Source organism: Hypomesus transpacificus, chromosome 11, assembly GCF_021917145.1.
Source record: "Hypomesus transpacificus isolate Combined female chromosome 11, fHypTra1, whole genome shotgun sequence".
NCBI lineage: Eukaryota > Metazoa > Chordata > Actinopteri > Osmeriformes > Osmeridae > Hypomesus > Hypomesus transpacificus.
In genome coordinates, this window is record NC_061070.1 from 19,555,407 (window position 1) to 19,577,805 (window position 22,399).

Consider the following 22,399-nt stretch of genomic DNA (forward strand, 5'->3'; position numbering starts at 1 on the left):
TTGAGTGCTCACCAAGATTGACACAGGTCTTTTACTCGATTCAAACTTGATTAGGTCAAATTGAGGAATGAATGTGCTCCCTTACTGGCTTAGACGCGGGGGAGGGGTGCAGACAGGGGGGTTATTGACAGCGATACAGCTCTCGCCAAACAGGCCAGCGGCCGGCCGGGAAAATGTTTTTATCCCAAAACGGCTTCAAGGGGAAGGGGGTCCTATTTTCTTAGTGGACAGAACAGCAGTCAGAGTAATAGACTAAAGTCAAAGTAATAGAGTAAGCCCTTTTACTCCCTATTATAGAACAAGTGAAGGGACATTTGATCCTGTCAGTCAAGCCCTGGCCTAACCCAGCCCTCTCCCCTGGACTCCCTGACACTGAACACAGCCCAGCTGACTGACAGACAACCAGAATCAGGAATGCTGACCAGAAGGCTGGTGAATTCGGCCTGATCCATTTCATTTAAGCAGGGGGGGGGGGGCTCCGAGGGGTTAATCCTGGACCACTTGGTTTGTTCTTGAGTTTCCCTCCTCCTGTCAGTGGTCTGGTTCTACTTCACTTCACTCTCTCGCCTGTTTGTTTTTTTTCTTCTCTTTTTTCTTTCTTCTTCCTTCTTTAAAGCTCTTTAACCCAAATCCCAAACATGAGAGAACACCAGTCTTTTTGTTTGAGAAAACGGTGATACAAACCACAGATATAATCTAGCGCAGTCCTAATGGATTGGTGTGTTTCGCTACATCACCCTGTGTCTGTGTGCTGGGTGCTGAGCTTCTACATTAGCAAACACCACATGATCCTGTCTGATCTCCTTAAAGAAAGAATTGAACACTAAACCACATCCTCTTCTCCTGCCTCTGTCCTCTTCTCCTGCCTCTATCCTCTTCTCCTGCCTCTGTCCTCTTCTCCTGCCTCTGTCCTCTTCTCCTGCCTCTGTCCTCTTCTCCTGCCTCTGTCCTCTTCTCTTGCCTCTGTCCTCTTCTCCTGCCTCTGTCCTCTTCTCCTGCCTCTATCTCTTCTCCTGCCTCTGTCCTCTTCTCCTGCCTCTGTCTGGATGGACCAGGTCATGTTGGCAGTGGCAAAGCCAGAGATGGGAAGTAACAAAGTAGAAATACTTAGTTACAATACTTATGTAGATTATTCTGGTATCAGTACCTTAATTCACTATACGTTTTTCAGACAACTTTTTACTTTCACTCACTCATATCTCTACTTTCTACTTCTTACATTTTCAAGCCAGTAGTTTAGTTTTAGTCTGTATTTGGCGGCATGATGAATATTATTTTCATGATCCATATTATTTTCATGATCCATATACATTTCATGATCAATATTATTGTTTGTTTTTTTAAGTAAAAGAATATATATAGGCATCATTGGTGAGGACAAAGGCTGAAAACAAAATTCATAACAAAAGTTTACTTTTGCCATCTCTGGGTAAATACAATGCTGCTTTCACCACACCATGGTGAGTGTGTGTGTGTGTGTGTGTGTGAGTGTGTGTGTGTGTGTGTGTGTGTGTGTGTGCCAGCTACTGTAGACAGGGGCCAGGGCAGATTAGGAGACCAGAGTTTGAACTCTTTACAGTTTACCTGACGAAAGATATCATTTACCCGAAGAAAATTATTGCATATTAAACTGCCGTCTTTTAAAACATTTCTGTTTGGACTTGTGATCAAAGCCATGTGGGTGCTAATCAAAAGATAATTCTGCTTAACGTACTTTAAAAACATTATTTTATAAGAGCAGGATGAATGCTATTGGTGACTTTGAATTTTTTTTACCATGTATGTGTGGTAATAATAATGGCTTTTGTGTATGTGTGTATTTGTCTGTATGTGTGTGTCTCAGTTTCTCTGTGGGGGTCTGGCACCTTATTTCCTATGTGAATTAGGGTTGCAGGATGTGAGATCAGCCAATTAAATGCTTTTGGGAAGTCTAACTGTAGTCCAACTTCATAAATGATGAAGTGGGGAGACTGCTGGTAGCTCCTGTAGGTCCGCTGTAATTAGAACTTCCATTAACAATCACAAAACCCCTCCGCTTTGAAGTGCCTCTCCTAATCCAGCCTCTGTCACATTCTCTTAGTGCGCTCAGGGAGAGACTGGAGTGCTCATCGGATGTCCAATCTGTGTCCAGCAGTGTGATGGTTATTATACTTATGACAAGATCTTCTCCTCTTGGCGTTGAGAATATTGAAGGGTCGTGTTACTGCGGATGCAGCAGTTGGTCTCTTTTTCGTGGCCTCAGTTGGATCAACAAAAGTGAAATACATTTACTACTCTGCTGTTTTCTTACCTTTAATATCTAATATGGATAAACTAAATAGCATGTTCTTGCCAAAAAACATCTAATTACCAGTGTTCTTTGATGAACTGTTGAACAGATGGTGACTTTCCTTGACTTTAATAGCCAAAACTAAACCAGTGCAGTTTAAAGTTGACCAGTTTACTGTAGGAGCTGGCTCATTTTAACTTGTCCATCCATCTCCACTTCCTAATTGAGTTGCAGTTTAATCACATGTGGATTCGGCCATCTGTTGCCTCTCTGTATTGCTGTTCTCCTCGTCTTGATATAAATGCTCTCACCTTTGCCTTCGGAGCCAGAGATATTCACAAACCACTCTGCCTATGACCGAATCCAAACAAGAGGTCACCTTTAAGTAGAGGGTGGGGCTTGTCTGGAGATAGAAATGATCGGTGCATAACCCTCCCTCCTTCATCCATCCAATCAGATTAAAGAAATCCATCCATCCATTTTTTTTTTTTTTTAACACTTCACCCAATCATCTTTCACCTCACATGACCATAAACACACAGTGTTTGAAGAGAGGAGGAGAACTGTGTTACCTCCGAGAGGCGGGGACGAGTCTGTGTTTTGGATTCCTGGGCCCCGACCTCACTCGTACGTCCTGATTGGTCGGATGAAAGCCAAACAGAGTTGAGGTTAACTCTAGGAGAAGGATACATCAGACCTGTGGCACTCAATGCATTTCAAACGCTGCGTCCTTGGGATGCAAGGTTACTGCAGAGCGCTGGGCAGCCTGCTGGAAACAGGTGTTAGGATGAGAGGCTGTTAGAGAGGCCGGGGAAGGAGAGGTTCTGGAGGCTGAGGGAGAGGCTGTGGGCGTGAGGCCGGCTGAGCAACCGAGGATCTCCAGGAACCCCCTGCTAGTTGTCGGTTCACCTTGAGAACAAAGTTTTATCAGGAGATAATCCTGCACAAAAGCAGTCTATCAAGTCCAGTGCACTATATGTTTTGGGATGCAGGATGTTTTCATGGAACTCATCACCCAAGTGCTCCTTGATTTTTTGTTGATGAATTCCGGTTAAACAAATTACATTCGAAACATTTGGAGAATGTGTTTGTAAGTTTTGTGCAGATTCTTTTAGCAGCAGTCTCTGCGTGTTGTGCTTTTCAGTGCCTCTATGGCTAGACAGCTTTTGAAGGCTGACCTTGAAGGATTTGAGACTTGCCTGTGAAAAGTCACAATTGGGTTGTGTGTTGGGTGGTGAGGTGAGAGGAGGGGTGGAGAGGAGGAGGGGAGGGTGGAGGGGAGGGGTGGAGAGGAGGAGGGGAGGGTGGAGGGGAGGGGTGGAGAGGAGGAGGGGAAGGCATTGCGGATGTGATCGGGGAAGGAACAACCATGTCTCCTGTTATGTTCTCCTGCTTTCCTGCCCTTCATAACAAACTCTTATCTCTCCCTCTTTCCCCTCCCTCCTTTCCCTCCCTCCTCTTCTTCCTTGCCCTGCCTCGCTCCGCCCCCCTTCTCCACCTCCCTACAGACCTTCCTTTATTTATTTCTGTCCCTCTCTTTCCTCTCTGACTGTCTCTTAACCACCCGGTGAGAAATCCCTCGCATTTATGTCTGCTTTTGTTTCGTCACCTCTCCTGCATCAGCCTCATCCCCAACCTTGTCCACAGCTTATGTTTCATGTCTGGGACTTTCTCTGGGTAGAATTCTAATGTAGCTCCCTCCTTCCTACCTGCTCTCTCTCTCTCCTCCTCCCCCCCCCCTCTCTCTCTCTCTCTCTCTCTCTCTCTCTCTCTCTCTCTTTTTCTCTCTCTCTCTTTCTCTCTCTCTCCCCCCCCTCTCTCTGTCTCTCTATGTCTCTCCCTCCCTCTCTCTCTGTTTCTGGGCTTTGTCCTGTGCCAGATGTCTCCATTAGCGTAATGTGAGGGGGAGACAGAGGTTTATTTACTGAAACTCCACACCCTGCTACCCTGGGAACGCTTAACTTGGCGTCTCCAGGAAATCTCCAATCAGGGGGTTTGGACTCGGGTGTTAATGTTTGGTTGTTCACACTGATTCCAGAGCTAGAATTCTACTGTATATATGAACCAGGGCCTGTCTCTGTCTAATCAAGGTGTTGGAAAACATTAGAAGGCCTTGAAGAACAGGCTTGGAACATACAGAACCTGAAGCAGAGAGGCAGGAACATACTTCATCAGAACCTGAAGCAGAGAAGCAGTTCTCTCACATCACCACAAACCAGTTTCTGAATAAAGAACGTGTTAGTTCCTTATAAAGAAAGCTCTTTGAAAAGTGTCATGACAATTGCACCGTCTGTCACTGTTGCATTGGCATAGGATTACAGTGGGATTACACAGTGAATGTGTGATGCAGTGTTTGATTGGTGTTTTGGTAGCTGGCCATCTGAATGAGCTGTTTGTTGGCTGTCACGCCTCCCTTTGTGCAGATCTTAGCACAGAAACTCTTAACGTGGATCTGTCCTCCAAGCCTCCCTCCAGCCTCCCCAGTCAGGTCAGGTCAGGTCTGAATGCAGGTGGTTTAGAGGGGGGGTGAGGGTTTGAAAAGCACCCTCCCTTGTTAGTGGGAGTGATAGTTGGGTTGTAGTTGTGAAAAGGAGTCCTGGGAAACACGTACCTGTCAAACTGTCACAGCATGTCACCTCCTCCACACACACACACACACACGCCCATACACACCTTCCATTTGGCTGGTGGTGTAACACACACACACACTGAGACATACACACACGCACTTACACACATCCACACACACACACGCATGTACACACGCACTCACAGACACATACAGACACTCACACACACACACAAAGCCCAACACTACCCCCATGTACTGTTTTCCCTTTGCCTCTATTTGTTTTTCTTGAAGCCGAGCCTAGGCATTTCCTCATCGTGCAGAGCTGTGGGAAGGAAAAGAGGTGTTCCTGGGTAAATGAGTTTCTCCTCCTGACAATAAGCAGCAGCGCATAATGGTGTGTGTGGATCCTCACATGCAAGCCAATTATCCTGCACAATTAAACTGCTTGGCAGAGCTCAGGAAGAGATGGGTAAAATCATTTACGCAAACATCACAGTTGTCAAACGCTCTCTCTCTCTCTCTCTCTCTCTCTCTCTCTCTCTCTCTCTCTCTCTCTCTCTCTCTCTCTCTCTCTCTCTCTCTCTCTCTCTCTCTCTCTCTCTCTCTCTCTCTCTCTCTCTCTCTCTGTCTCTCTCTCTCTTGATAACAAAGAGAACGTGTTCATGTGTGTACACCTGCCAATGTTTTTGTAAAGTGCATGCGTCAATGCGGATTTTCAAAACCCGGATTGATAATCATCAATTCCACCCCTATGTTCTGGTGTAAAAACACGGATGTTTTTCCCTTGGATGAAGCGTGCTAGGTCAGAGGGTTAGTGCAGTATCATCCAGTGGTCTGACAGGCTGATGGAGGACCAGCGATAGACTTGTTTCACCGTCGCGCCCACCATGACGAGAGCTGTGACAGGACACTCAATTGACATAAACAAATGACTCACAGCAAAACAATGCCAGGCTTCACAGCGCAAGACCAGGAAATTCCACAAAAAATGAAAGGAATAATCTTTTTTTCTCTTTCTTTGACATCCATGTTTTATTCAGAGTCCGTCTGACTCCTCTGTGAAGATGAAAACAATCTGAATGTCTGATTGTGTAATTCTGACTGTTATTGCCCCATTCTACTGCGCATATTGAATGTGGCTTGAATAAGTAACTGAAACACAGGAACTTTTATTGGGTTGTAACAACGTGGCTCTGCCTAGCCCGGGAAAAAATACAACATATTCAATCCAAACTCATTGATTGTTATATTGAAATAAAGGCCTTAGGCGTGCAAAGTATTAAACAAACACGTTGGAGCGAACTGTCGATACTGGCTGCTTGTGATGAATCTGCTGACAGCATTGTAACGCTATGTCCCCCATACCTGGAAAATCAACCACATTTCCGAGGACCTTTACTGCATCAGATTGGGAACAAGTGTTTTTTTTCTTTCTATTTTAGTGTGTTATAATCGTATCAAGGCAATTTTTGTGATTTAGAGGGGGAATAAGGACATATGGTATATCGTTATGAAGGTACCATGGGGTCATGCAGCTATCATAGCCAGACTTCCCAACCTGCAGAGACCCCCCCCCCCCCCCCCCCCCCCCCCCCAATCGGGACACATGATGTACCCCCTCAACGCAGCACGTACCCCCCCCCCCCCCCCCTCCCTTATGTAAAGCCTTCGACTCCGGAGGTAGTAGCACGGCGACGGTCGGCAATCACCGTGACAACCTGGCCTACATTGTATAAACGCAGTTAGCACTGCTACTGTGTCGCACTCGCACGTGTTGTTTTGGCATATGATGAGAGACGCCTCCGCCAGCAAGCCGAAGCACAATCGGAAATGCTGTCTTTGAGGTGCAAAACCAGTTTATTTCCATCCCCCCTCAGTGTAGAAGAAGAAATAAATAACACGTGTTTCACAGTGAACACCCTTAAATTATGATCAAAATGATTCTAACTGTGGGTTGTTAATGGTAATGCCGGACGTATTATTTATGAGAGTGCCTCTCATCCATGAGGATTAGCCTTGTTTTTGTGCGGTCTTTCATCCTGTACCTGGGAGACTGGACAAAACTGACTCTCCTCCTGTCTCCTCAGTCCGAGGCAGCGGTTCTGCACGTGTCAGGTGTTTAAGCGCCATGTTTGATGAAGCGAGGGAGCGTCTTAGTTGTGAGGGAAGTTGCTTGCTGTGCAGCAGAATAGATCATGGGTGTGCACCTGGAGAGATCTGCACCCTGGGTACGTATCAAAGGATCTCATGTTTAGGACATTGTGGATAATGATGACTTCACACGGCAGAGGAGAGATTAAATGTTCAGTTCCATACGAACATGGGTGCACCTGAACCATATTATTGCGGAAAGCCGAATACTTGCAATATCTGTTACTTCTGTACTTCTAAAGGAGATAGTTGAGGCTCTATTCATAGACATAGAGCATTTCATCCAACTACAGACATGAGTCTGGTCAGAGGCCATGTCCTCCAGGAGTTTTCTCGCAAAATCAACGACATTAAAACTAAAGGGTGCTCCATAGAATAACAAATTCAATATCCAGCATTTAGACAAGTGAAAAGCACAATGAAATAGTGTTCACAAGAGAGAGAGAGGGAGAGAGAGAAAGACATAAAGTAGACCTATGCATTTGTTCTTAAATGCGATGATCTTCACTAATATGGTCCAAACCCTCCTGCCATCCATGTCCTCATTATCCCATGTGCTCTCCTCCCTCCTGACCTGTCAGTACTCGGCCAGTCAGAAAGCAGCGGCACGTAAAAGACAGTCGATGCCTGGATCACACTTCACTGGCTGGGGGCCTCCAATTTAATGCTGTTACGGGTCGTCCGTCTGGAGAACTCTCAGCCATGTTATTTAGGATATAGTGAGGGCCCTGGCTGGCTGCTTGGCTGAGCCTGGCCACGCTGCCTGCCTAGCGGGTAACTAGCCGGGAGCGCTGGGCTGTGAAGACCTCCAGGATCCATGTGGTCTTTACCATATGAACAGGCCTGATCACCAGCGGGGAAAAGACTGAATTAACGTGGAGCAGATACATCCAGGAATATGACTGGATAAATCCATAATGCAGTATGCAGCCGCTGGCCCAAATCCTGCCGTCGCCCCGGAGAGAGAACTGGGTCCTGTGAAGTCAGATAACCCATTTCATCTGAACCAGGAACGATTCTGCCTGGGAAAGGGTGAGGGCCCTCCCAGACCTGGGTCAAGTCAATTAGAATGTCACCCGGTGGCCACCATCTGTTTTCTTTCACATTATTGCCCGTCTTGCCACCGAGGTAATGGCAACGCCAATCAGCTTCCTGATACTGTTTCAGACGCTGCTCGCAGAAGCTCAATGCTTTGCTTTTGTCAGTCAGAAGGGGAAAGTTAACTCACAGGCTTTGGAGTTCAATGCTGTGTGGGGAAACTTCAAGTTCACCATCAAATCCTTTGGAGTCGAACTTGGTTGTGCTGAGAACAGAACGTGGCAGAAATATTGCAGGAAACATGAATAATGCAGTGTAGCGTGTGTGTGTGTGTGTAGTGTGTTCGTGTAGTGTGTGTGTGGGTGGTGTGTGTGTATGTGTAATCCCTTCCTGCTTTACTTGTTTTTAGGTTTCCAAGCAAAGCACAGCTATTTTGAGAGCTTTTTTTAAACACCTGGAACAAACCATTAACATTGTAATTCAAATGGACATACGGAGCCAGAATCATTAAGGGATGTTTTTCTGTATTTATTGCCTCAACCCTCTCAAAGGTTACCCCGTTATACTTACAGACTAACCCTCTCAGGTATACCTCTATCAATCATCGAGCACAAACAAACACAGTTAAGCAAGCCTGTGTCAACAAGGGTTCATTACATTTCACTTGTGTCACCTTTCCCTCTAATTAGGTTTCTTCAGTCTGAACTCACAGAGTCAGAGTCAAAACCTTTGTTTTCCTGTTTGGTCTGTAGTAGCGATCCAACAGCATAGCTGGGAACAGATGCAGACAGATGTATATTCATGAGGAGGATGTGTCTTTCAGGGGAAGGAGCCTAGCCAAAGGTGACCTTGTTAGATAAAAGACTCAGAAACCAGATGATGAAAGAGATGAGGATCATCCTGCGCTCATTAATGTAGATGTGAAGGTCAGGTAATTATACCAGGAGGAAAGGGAGCTAGCTTTGGCATCTGTTATTGTTTCTTTGTTATGAGGGCGACAGGGAGAGAAGGGTGTATTACTGAGGGGCCTGGATGTTGGCACTGTCACTCAGACATCAGCCATCGCCATCTCTCTAAGACTGGAGGAGTCATTTAGGGAACCAGGAAATAACCTCCATACAATTCTTAACTTTTTATTTCAAGAATTTTCCTTCTGTCTCTAAAATGGATGCCTGTGTATGATCTTTAACCTTCCATGATTTACTGTTCAAAGGGGGCTGTACGTTGCCTGACTGGCTATCAGAGCTCTCTCTGGAAGCATGGAAGCTCTCCTGGCTGTAAAGAACAACAGAGCCGACTGGAATTATCAAGCCATGCTGCACGTTGAGAATGCCATGCATTTTTAATGGCCCACAAATAAGAAATAGCACCATGGCTTGTATCCTCAGCCTGCTCTCCTCCTGTGTTGGTTGACTCATAATATATAATCTGGATTTCCATCTGTGTGACTTTCAGTGCTAATAAAAGAAAAAAGCGCTATGATTACCCGCTAGACTTGCTTCAATTTAACGCCGGGCTTTGCAGACAGGAGATGGGGCACTCCATATTAGATTCAAATCCAGGACGGCATTTTTCCTTGTTGATTTCCATGAGTTGGGTTGTGTGAGTGTGTGTGTTGTGTGCACTGCTCTCTGTGAGGATCGTGCAGCTTGTGTGTACAGTGGGACCGTAGGCGGAGCTTGTTAGCCAGACTTTTTGGAGTGGAAAGTGTTGCAGGGAAGAGGGATGTTGCAGGGGTCACACACTCTCATCCAGAGTTCAGTCGTTTCCACTCGGCTGGACTTCTGAACATTGGGATTTACTACAGTCGTGTTTGGCATCCACGCTGAATGGAGGAATACCTAATGACTGTCAAATGCCCAAGCATACCCCCACAAGCTATTTTTCTCTTTCAGCCCACCACTCTCATTTAATTTCAGAATCCATTCTATTTCACATTTTTCTTATTTGTGCTGCTCAAGCATAGCTAAGCTGCTACCTTCATATCCCTGCTGAGGTGACGAGGAGGGTGGAGGAAGGGGTGGAGGTGGAGGGAAGGTTGAGGGTGGAGGTGAGGCTACGGGTTGGGAAGGGGAAGAGGGTGAGGGTGGAGTTGAGGCTGGGTGAGGATGGAGGTGAGGCTAGGAGAGGGGGTGGACGTGAGGCTTGGTGAGGGTGGAGGTGAGGCTGGGTGTAGGGGTGAGGGTGGAGGTGAGGCTGGGAGTAAGGGTGAGGGTGGAGGTGAGGCTGGGAGTAGGTGAGGGTGGAGGTGAGGCTGGGAGTAAGGGTGAGGGTGGAGGTGAGGCTGGGAGTAGGTGAGGGTGGAGGTGAGGCTGGGTGAGGGTGGAAGTGAGGCTGGGTGTAGGGGTGAGGGTGGAGGTGAGGCTGGGAGTAGGTGAGGGTGGAGGTGAGGCTGGGTGTAGGGGTGAGGGTGGAGGTGAGGCTGGGAGTAGCTGAGGGTGGAAGTGAGGCTGGGTGTAGGGGTGAGGGTGGAGGTGAGGCTGGGAGTAGGTGAGGGTGGAAGTGAGGCTGGGTGTAGGGGTGAGGGTGGAGGTGAGGCTGGGAGTAGGTGAGGGTGGAGGTGAGGCTGGGAGTAGGTGAGGGTGGAGGTGAGGCTGGGTGTAGGGGTGAGGGTGGAGGTGAGGCTGGGTGAGGGTGGAGGTGAGGCTGGGAGTAGAGGAGGGTACTCTGCCTGTTTACCTCCTCAGGGTGTTACACACTATCACCTTCCATTCAGCTGCATGATGTAGGTCTCTGCTGACGACACTAAACACTTCCAGCATGCCTCACTGCCCACACACACACACACCCACACACCCACACACCCACCCACACACACACACACACACACCGGAGTGCCCACGACTGTTTTTATGATTGCACTGCAAATATACGGGCCGTGGAGAGATGGAGAGGGAATTTTTGTTCTGTTTGCAGGATTAGTTTCTGGGGCTGGCAGTTAGATAACAGTTCTGTCAGTTCACCGATTCCATCCAGCGCATGTCTCCCAGACCCCTCCATCTCCTGCTCCATCTCCTCTCCATCTCCTCTCCATCTCCTCTCCATCTCCTCTCCATCTCCTCTCCATCTCCTGCTCCATCTCCTGCTCCATCTCCTCTCCATCTCCTCTCCATCTCCTCTCCATCTCCTCTCCATCTCCTCTCCATCTCCTCTCCATCTCCTGCTCCATCTCCTCTCCATCTCCTCTCCATCTCCTCTCCATCTCCTCTCCATCTCCTCTCCATCTCCTGCTCCATCTCCTGCTCCATCTCCTCTCCATCTCCTGCTCCATCTCCTGCTCCATCTCCTCTCCATCTCCTCTCCATCTCCTGCTCCATCTCCTCTCCATCTCCTGCTCCATCTCCTGCTCCATCTCCTCTCCATCTCCTGCTCCATCTCCTGCTCCAGCTGAGAGCACACAGAAGTTCCAGGTGTGGGGCTGGGAGGGGTGTGTGACACGCTGTGACCCTCTTGGATCACAGAGGGAGACAGGAAGTGGGCGGTCCCAGGGTGACAGCAGAGGTGTGTGGGTGTGTGTGTGTGTGTGTTGGGACGAGCTGTTGGCGGAGCTGACCGCCTCCTAATGACCCCCCCCCCCTCTCTCTCTTTTCTAGCTACCAGGAGAGCACTTCCACCTCGATTTATGACCCATGTTATGCTTCCCTCTGAGTTGCACAGCAGCAGCTCTGCTCAGCCACAACAGGGGTGAGGTTAGAGGGCTTGGCTCTCTCCTCACTCAAGACAGCAGCGTTACATGCTGACATTGGAGACATCCAGACACATGATCCATGCAGCAGAGAGCTCCACTTCTGCAGAGCTCACTAAAGCTGCTTCTTCTGATCAGGTTTTGTAATTTGCTGGACTTGGCTAATTAGCGGTCCATTAGGAGACTTGCTTCCTGTTTCCTGTTGTTTCTGTTTGTCACACAAACATCTATTTGTTTGTGTGTGTGCTTGTGTGTTCATGATTGTTAGAACTGACAGAGAAAAACGGTTACTACTTTATGACTGGACTGCCGTACGTTCCGGATCTTAAAGGAATGGAAAATTACAGGATAGTGAACTCGCTTGTGATTAGTTGTTATTGTCTCTGGGTCTGTATGTGTTCTCCTCTTGTCCTTGAGGACAAATGTGATCTCTGTAACTCCTTGGAGGGAGGGACTGGCAGACAATTGAACAGAGGATGTTTCTCGTGTGTCACTCTGCAGTGGTCACACACAACATTAAACAGGCAGACATGTTATCAGTTTGTACCCAGCGGTCCATGCACTGTGTATAGGAGCCTAACCACTGTACAACTAACCCGTAATGGCCCTCTGACATTCCTAATAGTTGACTCTCCGCTCTTTCCCCACGGGCAGAACTATGTCGATCCTCCACAAGAGATCCAGACGCAGCCCAGGGCACCTCCGGACAACTAACAGAGCGAGTTCATAATTAATACACACTATTAAATATGCATTATGGTGTGAATGTGGCCAAGTATGGATTTTTGTTTTGATTTTTACTCTGGATAATTGAGGCACTTTTCAAGCTGGTCATATTGAGTCAGGAACTCCAGGGCCTGACCCTGCAGCCCCAGAGAGGCCGGGGCCTGACCCTGCAGCCCCAGAGAGGCCAGGGCACTCAGGAAGCCTCTCGGTTCTTCTCCTCTGCCTTTCAACTCTTCTCTGTCCCTACATGTTTCTCTGGCTGTGTAGGATCTGCTCTCTCTCAGTTCTTCTTCTCTCCCTCTGCTCTCCTTCTCTCACTTCTTCTCTCCCTCTGCTCTCCTTCTTTCAGTTCTTCTTCTCTCTCTGCTCTCCTTCTCTCAGTTGTTCTTCTCTGAGACAGTATGCGTGCTGCTGGCTTCTCTGTGCAGCTGCATCTCGTTTGCTCTCTGCTCTCTTCCTCTCGGAGAGGGATTGTTACAGCAAGTCCCCATCCATTTGGGGATCTTAATATCTCCCCCTTGATGTCTGTCGCTGAGGGCCAAGTTCTTGTTTTCACCCACACGGTAGGTTACAGATGTTTTGTGCGCGCGAGAAACTCACTGTTCTTTAGAAAAGTCCCAAAAGATGAGAGACAAGCACTGAGATACACAGGGGAGGGGAGGGGGAGGGGAGGGGAGGGGGAGGGGGAGGGGGGGGAACACAATAAGGGCTGGGTTTTCAGCCCTTACTGTGTAGAGATCAGTCCTTATGGGTGTGTGTTCTCGAGTCTCTCTCCTGAGGAGAGATATGTCCATTCTACTCAGACTCCCAGAAGGCCGCAGTTGTGATTTTTCCTACATACATGCGGTCATAGACCACAGGCATACACACACACGTAGAAACAGACACAAATATACATAGATGACACACACACACACCGATTTGCAGTGGTGTCATATTGATTAGCATCCCCAGCTTTTGTCCCTGATCAGGCGTGGAACAGAGCGAGCGGTCCTCAGGTGTGTGTTTCCATGGTGCCAGGTAATGAGGCCCCGGTGTGTCACCAGCTGAGGGAGGGGACAGTCGGAGACGGCAGGACCGGGGGCTGTCCAACTGGCTCTCTGTGTTTACTGGAACTGCAAACAGGCAGTTGCGATTGCATAATCTTTAGGTTTTTAGCAGTGTGGCATCCAAGCTAGCAGGGCTGTCTGAGGAAGGAGCTTTAAGGGCGAGGCGGTTTCCCCGGAAACCACTGACAGATTGCAGAACTGAATAAATGAAGGTTTTAAAGTGTACAAACATCTCTGTCATCGCAGAACAACCTGGAAAGGTGCTATTGTAAACAAGCCAGCGGGTCGTTTGGCATCCCTGTTTGTGTTGCTGAGTTTTTGTGTGCGTGGCCAACAAAAGCGCTCGATGAAATGCACATTCTGTGGTTGGAGAGATCTCTTTGTCCCATCGCCCACTCATACGAGCGCTGCTCAACCCTGAACAATGAAAACACTAATGGTGCCAGAGGAAGGTGTGCAAGCAGAATGGGCCCCAAAAGCACCCTTCAGCAATTTCCATCAGGCAAAATAGAAAATAACAACAGGATGTAGTTCTGGCAAGGTGAACCTGTTTGTGATCTCTCCTGTTTACCTTCTGCTGAATAGAACCTCTCCTTTGTCCTCCTCCAATAGCAGCTGTGCTGCTGGGCCTGCCTGGGATCTGAGGACCATGGAGGTTAGATGTTTTTCTAGACTGTGGTGGACTTGGTGTTTTACCGCCATGCCAAAACATCTTCTTGGCCGCTGTGTGAACCATTCCTCACGTCTCATACTTCTGAATATAATCCTGTAATTCCTGTAACACTTAAATAAGCAGACATATGCTTTAATCCCCTCTAATCGTTCTCCTCCTGGAGAGTAGAGGAGAATATCCTTATCTGACAACACACAGAGCTACTTGGTCATGTGTTTGTTTTGAATGATCTGGTCTCCGGTGGGTAGATCTTCTCTGGTGTACTCCTGTGTCGACTGTGTCACCAGAGAAAGCGCTGGGCCGTGCTCACCAGTCAGATGAGTGTTTGTAAGCGTAGCACGAGTGAGGCTCTGAATAGAATGACAGTGGGATTGTTTTCCTCTTCTGTTTTTAGACATCTTATCTGTGCCGTTTGTGATTCCTCCAACATCTCACCCCTCCCCCCCAGGCCACGCCCCCCCACACACCCCCACGCCCCCCCCCCCCCCCCCCCCACACACACACACACACACACACACCCACCCTGAGATCTCAGCCCCTCGTCTCACTCGGGGAGATCTGAAGCGGAGCATCAAAGAGATCTTCTCTTGGCTCAGTGACTGCTCACAATCACTACCCTGACACTCCTGTGTCAGATTCACTACCCTGACACTCCGGTCTCTCAGCCTAGCACTGCTGGCTGAGCTGTTTTGCTCAAAACACAAGCTGCCTCACAGGACTGTGATAAGAGAAGAGTTTCTCCGGTGAAGGACTACAAAATAAAACTAATGCACTGGCTGATTGAACATTTCCAGACTACAGTTCTTTCTTGATTGCACAAAAAAACAAAAAACTAAAAAAGATTTGGGGGGAACCCGTAAAGTGCCTTCAGATAATCAACATGTTATTAAAGTCTCTGTATGCATAACATCTAAAACTGTGTTTTCTCTCCTTTTCAGCTAACTCCAGTCTTCTGGGTGGAGGTGGAGGTGAGTGTTTATTTATTATTCTCAACATCAGCTTCCTGGTGATCAGAGTCCCCGTGTGTTCCGCCCTCGCTGGCGTCCGGTTGTGGGAGGAGCTGGCGTCCGGTTGTGGGAGGAGCTGGCGTCAGGTGGTGGGAGGAGCTGGCGTCAGGTGGTGGGAGGAGCTGGTGTCAGGTTGTGGGAGGAGCTGGCGTCCGGTGGTGGGAGGAGCTGGCGTCCGGTTGTGGGAGGAGCTGGCGTCAGGTGGTGGGAGGAGCTGTCGTCAGGTGGTGGGGGAGCTGGCGTCAGGTTGTGGGAGGAGCTGGCGTCAGGTTGTGGGAGGAGCTGGCGTCCGGTTGTGGGAGGAGCTGGCGTCAGGTTGTGGGAGGAGCTGGCGTCCGGTTGTGGGAGGAGCTGGCGTCAGGTTGTGGGAGGAGCTGGAGTCCGGTTGTGGGAGGAGCTGGCGTCAGGTTGTGGGAGGAGCTGGCGTCCGGTTGTGGGAGGAGCTGGCGTCAGGTGGTGGGAGGAGCTGGCGTCCGGTTGTGGGAGGAGCTGGCGTCCGGTGGTGGGAGGAGTTGGCGTCAGGTTGTGGGAGGAGCTGGCGTCAGGTTGTGGGAGGAGCTGGCGTCCGGTTGTGGGAGGAGCTGGCGTCAGGTGGTGGGAGGAGCTGGCGTCAGGTGGTGGGAGGAGCTGGTGTCAGGTTGTGGGAGGAGCTGGCGTCCGGTTGTGGGAGGAGCTGGCGTCAGGTTGTGGGAGGAGCTGGCGTCCGGTTGTGGGAGGAGCTGGCGTCAGGTGGTGGGAGGAGCTGGCGTCAGGTTGTGGGAGGAGCTGGTGTCAGGTTGTGGGAGGAGCTGGCGTCCGGTTGTGGGAGGAGCTGGCGTCAGGTTTTGGGAGGAGCTGGCGTCAGGTGGTGGGAGGAGCTGGCGTCAGGTGGTGGGAGGAGCTAGTGTCAGGTGGTGGGAGGAGCTGGCGTCAGGTGGTAGGAGGAGCTGGCGTCCGGTTGTGGGAGGAGCTAGTGTCAGGTTGTGGGAGGAGCTGGCGTCCGGTTGTGGGAGGAGCTGGCGTCAGGTTGTGGGAGGAGCTGGCGTCAGGTGGTGGGAGGAGCTGGCGTCCGGTTGTGGGAGGAGCTGGCATCAGGTGGTGGGAGGAGTTGGCGTGAGGTGTTGGGAGGGAGCGGAGGGCCGACGCATGCAGGCGTGGCGGAGTGCGATCGTGCGTCGCGTCCAGACGTGGTCGGTACTGGACTGGCCTGTCAGGGAGGGTCAGCGTCAGTGAGCCTGAGGATGTCTGAGGCGGGGGAGCATGTTGGGGGGCCAGGGAGGGGGTGGAGGAGGGCCAGGGAGGGGAGGGGGGGTGGAGGAGGGGGATGGGGTGAGCTCAGTGTATCTCTTTAAATCCCACAGTCCCTCTTTTAGGATATCTGGATTTGGCGTTCACTCTGACATGATTGAAGTAATCGTTTCTTGGTGCAATGAGCAGGGAAGGCAGGAATCAACCAAATTAGACGAGGAATTTTGACGGAGGGGGCGGGGGAGGGGAGGCCGTGGGAGGGGGGGGGGGGGGGCGGGGGAGGATGTTGGGGGATCGACTGTTTTCTAGGAGTGGTGAAAAAAAGAAATCAGGTCATATTTTCTGCCTTCTCAGCCTGGATGTCTGTGTTGGCCATCGTCACCGACACAGCTCTCTCTCTCTGGCCAGGCTGCATCTGCTCCTGAGCCTGTCCTGTCCGAGAGGGACAATTAGCCAGTTTAAACTGAGCTGCAGAAACCCTATCCCCATCTAATCACGCTCTTTGGAGTGGCTCTCCTCTTATCTGACGCCCGGCTAAGACTGCAGGCCTCCCAGCTATTGTTACTAGGCCGTGTGTCAGCCAGATCCTTATCCTGGATACAAAGAGGCCCTAACCAAGCCCTCGTCTGAAGAGGGAGTGGGATTGAGATCACAGGTCAGACACATGTGTCTCTAAAACCAACCAGGTCCCTCTGAACACCTGCCATTGTGGATCTGATGCAAGACAAACACACCGACCCCATTGATTGCAATCTCTCTCCTCGATTGACTTCTATCATTGATTTGTCACATGAAGAGTCCCTGATCAGGAGTGGAGCTCGTGTGCGATGGTGTTACAGGGTGAACCAGCTTTCACGTCCCTCTTCTTCATGTCCTGCAAACCCTGGGGATTGATAGCGTTTAGCTTCGGTTCTGAATTATTGATTTTCAAATCATGTTTTAACTTATGCTGCCCACGTCGTGAACAACAACATGCATTTGGACATTAAAGAGAGATTGCCTATTGCTGTTCACAGTGTAAGCTTAACATTCTGCTTGAACACATCATTGTACTTGACTGGAGTTTTACGGCAGCGGAATTCTAATTAAAGTCTTTTCATCACTAATTGGCTTCCCATGATGTTATATCTGCCAATTTTCCAGCGAAAGCAGGGAGGCCAATTAACCTTGCAACAAAGAGATGCCTGCTGCAGCTGGCTGGATGACCTTATCTGCTCCAGGACTTAGAGGCAACACACAACATTCAGGACGGTCATGCATGATGGATAGATCCTCCCTTCACATGTAATTCTCTTTTTTCTCTGTGTGTTGATGTGTGTGTTTTGTGTGGCGCATGTGACATGGACGGTGTGTTGGTGGTGTGTGTGGTGCGTGTGTGTGTGTGCGTGTGTATGTGGCATGTGTGGTGTCTGTTGAAGAATGAGGAGCTAATAAAAAGCAGTAGAGTCGTGCAGAGAGATCACCTTTATCTGTGTGAGACATGACCGGTCAGGATTCCTCTGGAGGAATGTGTTCCTAAAACAAACCACTCCATCTTCTATCACCTCCTTTTATCTGCATGGGGGCTTGGTGGCCTTATCTCCGCTCTGTTTATCACTCTGGGACGTCTGCTGAGAACCCCACTTTCTTGACTGTCTCTGTATCTCCTGCTCTCTCTCTCTCTCTCTCTCTCTCTCTCCCTCTCTGTCCCCCTCCCCCCTCCCCCTCTCTCTCCCCCTCTCTCTCTCCCTCTCCCTCTCTCTATCTCACCCTCTTCCCAGAGGCAGGGTACCGAGGCAGGGTACAGGACTGTTTCTGCAGGACATGAGCTCTCTGCCAGGTCCAAAGCTCTCGAGCTCCACAGGAAGCCAGCTTGCATCCCATGCAGCCCAACCTGTGTGGTGTTGCTCTGAGCGTCACTTGCTTGCGTCACACTCTAGACGAGGTTTTCACTCCCGGACAGAGATTTGAAGAGCAGCGTTTGCTGCATCGTCCGCCCGCTCCCCCGCAGCCTCCCCAGGGCCACGGAGCTTCAGTCATGTGCTGCTGCCTCCTGGATCGGAATCATTGGAAATCCGTTTTTTATTACAATGGAGAGGGTTCTCTTTATCTTGTAGCGAGCGCGTCTCCGGAGGGCCTGTATAACTGCGTTATCTCTAATGACCACGCAGGTAACAGCAGAGGGTCGATGCATGCGTCTGCAGCGACACCAATCACCACTTCCTGCTAAAAGCACGTTCAGTGAAGCTGTTCGGTAATTGCGGACACGAGGTGGGAGTGTGTCACAGCTTGACTAGATGTTGACATCTGGGCAACACGGAACAATATGCTAACAATAGGCAACAAGACTGTGCAAACAATATGTGATATATATAGTATCTGTACTCCCCTTCTCTCCTTACTTTTTTTCTATCTCTGTACCTCTCTCTCTCTCCCTCTCTCTCTCTCTCTCTCTCTCTCTCTCTCTCTCTCTCTCTCTCTCTTCTCTCTCTCTCTCTCTCTCTCTCTCTCTCTCTCTCTCTCTTCTCTCTCTCTCTTCTCTCCCTCTCTGTCATGTAGTGATGTGAGGAATCCTCGTTGCCAGTGAGCGTCAGCAGCTAGTCTTTGATGTCTCTGTTCAGGAGGGGAACTGGCTCATTAGCATTCTAACCAGAACCATCCCCCATTTAGCACCACACTTTAACTACACCACCCAAACTAATCGCTTCTCAAAGGCTGGCCTTCCTCAACACATGTGGGACTTACTGTGTGTGTGTGCGTGTGTCCTTTGTGTATGACTGTGTATGTCTATGTGACTGTGTGTTTGTGTGGGACTGTATGTGTTTGTGTTGTTAGATTTGTTAGTGTTTTTGCTTTGTGTGTATGTGTGTGTGGCCTTGCAGTGACGAGACACTGCCAGACAGCTCCTGGCTAGGCTAAGTGCTGTAATAGAAGAGCTAGCTCACCGGAAGATGAGTCGCTCGTGTCGTCTAAAGCTTGGACTCACCATGGCTGCTTCACCTCACATCACCTCCTAACACTCCACAGTCAGAGTGAGTCAGAGCTAGTGAATAACACAGTCTAGGAGACGTGACTGGTTCCCTCAGCTGGTACTGGGTCCTACTGTCCTAGATGGTACTGTCGTAGCTGGTACTGTCCTAGTGTCCTAGCTGGTACTGGGTCATACTGTCCTAGCTGCAGAAATTAACCCTAAACAAATACATGATTCCTCTGAGCTAGAACTTTTCACTCCAATGCTAGTTTGTTTTAGTCAGCCGTTAATATCCTGGGCTTGTTTTGATTCTACGTTATCAGGATTCTTAAGTGATTCCCGTTGCTTATCTCAGTCTCAATTCATCTTGGAAAGTGCTCTGTTTCCCTTTCACCCTCACCTCTCTGTGAACCATTTATCCTCTGTCTGGCTTGTTTATTGAGGAGATTGGAGGAGACCAGGGGCTGGTATTATTTGGGTTACACAGGGAGGAGGTTGTGTGTAGACAAGTGTGTGTGTGTGTGTACGTGAGTGTACTTGTGAGTGTGTGTGTTCCAGGAGTGTGATGTCACAGTTGCTGGGTGTGTGTTGGCGTCTCTGTCGCAGACACCTCACCTGTGTGAAAGCCTCCTCATCTCCTCCAGGACTCTGAGCGTGATTCATCTCTCCTGGATCCCTCTCCTCTCCCGGGAACCGCGCTGTCGCTGGACTCAAACAAGGTGTTTCCAGCTGTCGCCAGGGACGCCCTATCTCTTCCATCCTAGAGGATAGACAGTGTAATAAATAAAGCTGAATACATTATTCAGTCGTAGTATGCAGTCCCTCTCGTTGTGTTGTTCCCTTACCCCTGCCGTTAGGTGCCAAGCTGTGGTGGAGCTCCTTCCACGGGGCCTTTCATTGGCGTTTCTAGTTGAAGTTCCAGTTGAAGAGTGTGTTAACGTCAGCGTGGAGGAGGAAGGCTGGGCCTGGGTTACCCCAGCGTCCTGTCATGGAGGATCTGAGACACTCACGCACACACACACACACACACACACACACGCACTATGGCTGGCTGGGACAGATCTCATCACAAATACTTTGTTACTGTACTTAAGTCGAATTTTCTGGTATCAGTACTTTACATCACTATGTATTTTTTAAACCAATTTTTGCATTCACAAAAAGTAACAAAAAAAAGTTTGAAAGGTTGACATTTCATTTTTGAACAAATGTATATATTTTGTTTTTATTGAAAGGTTTAAAAAAATTTTTTTCCAAAAAAGGTGACAAAAAACGAGTGCACCCAGGATAATACAATAATACAATATATAATACACCCAGGATGTTCTAGGATGGAACACAAGCTAATGCAATCATCATATCCAATGCAGTGGCGAGCTAATGAGGAGATATCAGAAGTGGTGTTCGGGGAGAACCTGTGTGTGTGTGTTTGAGTGTCTGTGTGTGTGCGTGTGTGTCTGTGTGTGTGCGTGTGTGTCTGTGTGTGTGCGTGTGTGTCTGTGTGTGTGCGTGTGTGCATGTGTGTGTGTATCTGTGTGCGTGTGTGTGTGTGTGTGTGCGTGTGTGTCCCAGCCTATGAATGATTCATCTCTGTCCCCCTAAATCAAGCTGGCGTGTGTTGCCTGCAGCAGGCTTGTCATTAGCTAGTCAGCAACATCTCTTGATCTCTCTCTGCAGTGCGGGTTAAGCTGAGGGCTTTACTTAAACAACACAGACACACACACACACACCTACATTTATACACGCCTACACACACAATAATACATACACAGACACATGCACACATACGCATACTGTACATGACATACACACAATCACATCACTCACTGTATAACACCATGACAGCTACAGCCCACAGTCATGTGACGGAGTGAAAGCAGGTGAACGCATGGTTTTCAGGGTGACGGATAAAAAATGGAACGCCACTGACAGTTGTTCAAGATACAGCTTAGCTGTTTGTTTCAGCTCAGCTTTGGTGGTCGCTCAGATGAAAGGTCTCTATCGCTTTGGAAGTTACAAAGAAAAACACCCAGTTGTTTGGAGCTTTGAACAAAAATAATGTAGAAGCTATGAAATGGATTATTGGGTCTGCTCTGCTACCCCTCCCCTTCTGGACGACACAGTAACGACCTTCCTGGCAACATAGAAACATTCAGTATAAACAAATAGGTTCCTCTACACTGTTTTCCCCCTCTCTGGGACCGCAGTTAGAAACTCATTTTTATTTAATCACCATGGTGATGGAATTCATCACCTCCACCAGTTTTGACCGTCCGCTCCCCCCTGCTCGACCCCCCCTCTCCCCCCTGCTTGCCCCCCCCCCCCCCTGCTCGACCCCCCCCCCTGCTCCCCCCTGCTCGACCCCCCTCCCCCCCGCTCCCCCCTGCTCAACCCCCCCCGCTCCCCCCACCCCCCCTGCTCGACCCCCCCCCCGCCCCCCCCTCAAACCCGCCCCTCCCCCCCCCCCTCCCCCCTGCTCGATGGTTGCCAAGCTTTCTGGGTCAGTTGTTGAGATTTCAGGCAACTCAGGGCGTTACCCAACCCAGTGTCACAACGCGTTTGCATCCGAGGCAGGGCGAGCCCTCTCACATGAGGGAGGATGCTGGACTGTCAATTGTGGTGTGTGTGTTTTGTGTCTGTGTGTGTGTGTGTGAGCCTGCGTTAATGTGTGCATTTGTGCGGTTGTGTGTGTGTGTTTCTCATCCCTGAGTATGTAGACGATGAGCTGTCGTGTCAGGAGACTCGTGGTCAGTTTGAGGCCCGGGGTTAGTGGAACGATGGGATACGACAGTAACACAGCCCATCGTCTCTCTCACACACACACACACACACACTCCTAGACAGACACATACACACACCCCTAGACATGGGAGCCTTAGAGACCATCCACACACCCTCTGGTCATTCACCATCCTGCAACACTTCAAAAGAGATTTGGCCCAAACTGGTTATTTAAAAGGGCTTGTTTTTCCTTTGTTTTCTGTCTTTTTCAAGATACTTACTTTCAATTCCCCTGAAAGTAAGTGCTACCTTATCTCAAAACAACTGTCTA

At 49.4% G+C, this 22,399-nt stretch overlaps 1 protein-coding gene across 2 annotated transcripts in view; it reads left to right on the top strand.

Moving 5' to 3' along the window:
* macrod2 (mono-ADP ribosylhydrolase 2) overlaps positions 1 to 22,399 on the top strand; it is a 146,804-nt gene that overhangs the window by 91,413 nt on the left and 32,992 nt on the right. The window contains exons 4-5 of one of the 2 annotated variants that reach the window (XM_047029231.1): positions 15,102 to 15,131; positions 17,541 to 17,662. In XM_047029231.1, coding sequence (XP_046885187.1) covers positions 15,102 to 15,131; positions 17,541 to 17,602 — 92 coding nt within the window. In that variant the 3' untranslated portion in view covers positions 17,603 to 17,662. Of the gene's footprint in view, positions 1 to 15,101; positions 15,132 to 17,540; positions 17,663 to 22,399 lie in introns of those variants that run through there. The other variant, XM_047029229.1, reaches the window with a different exon arrangement.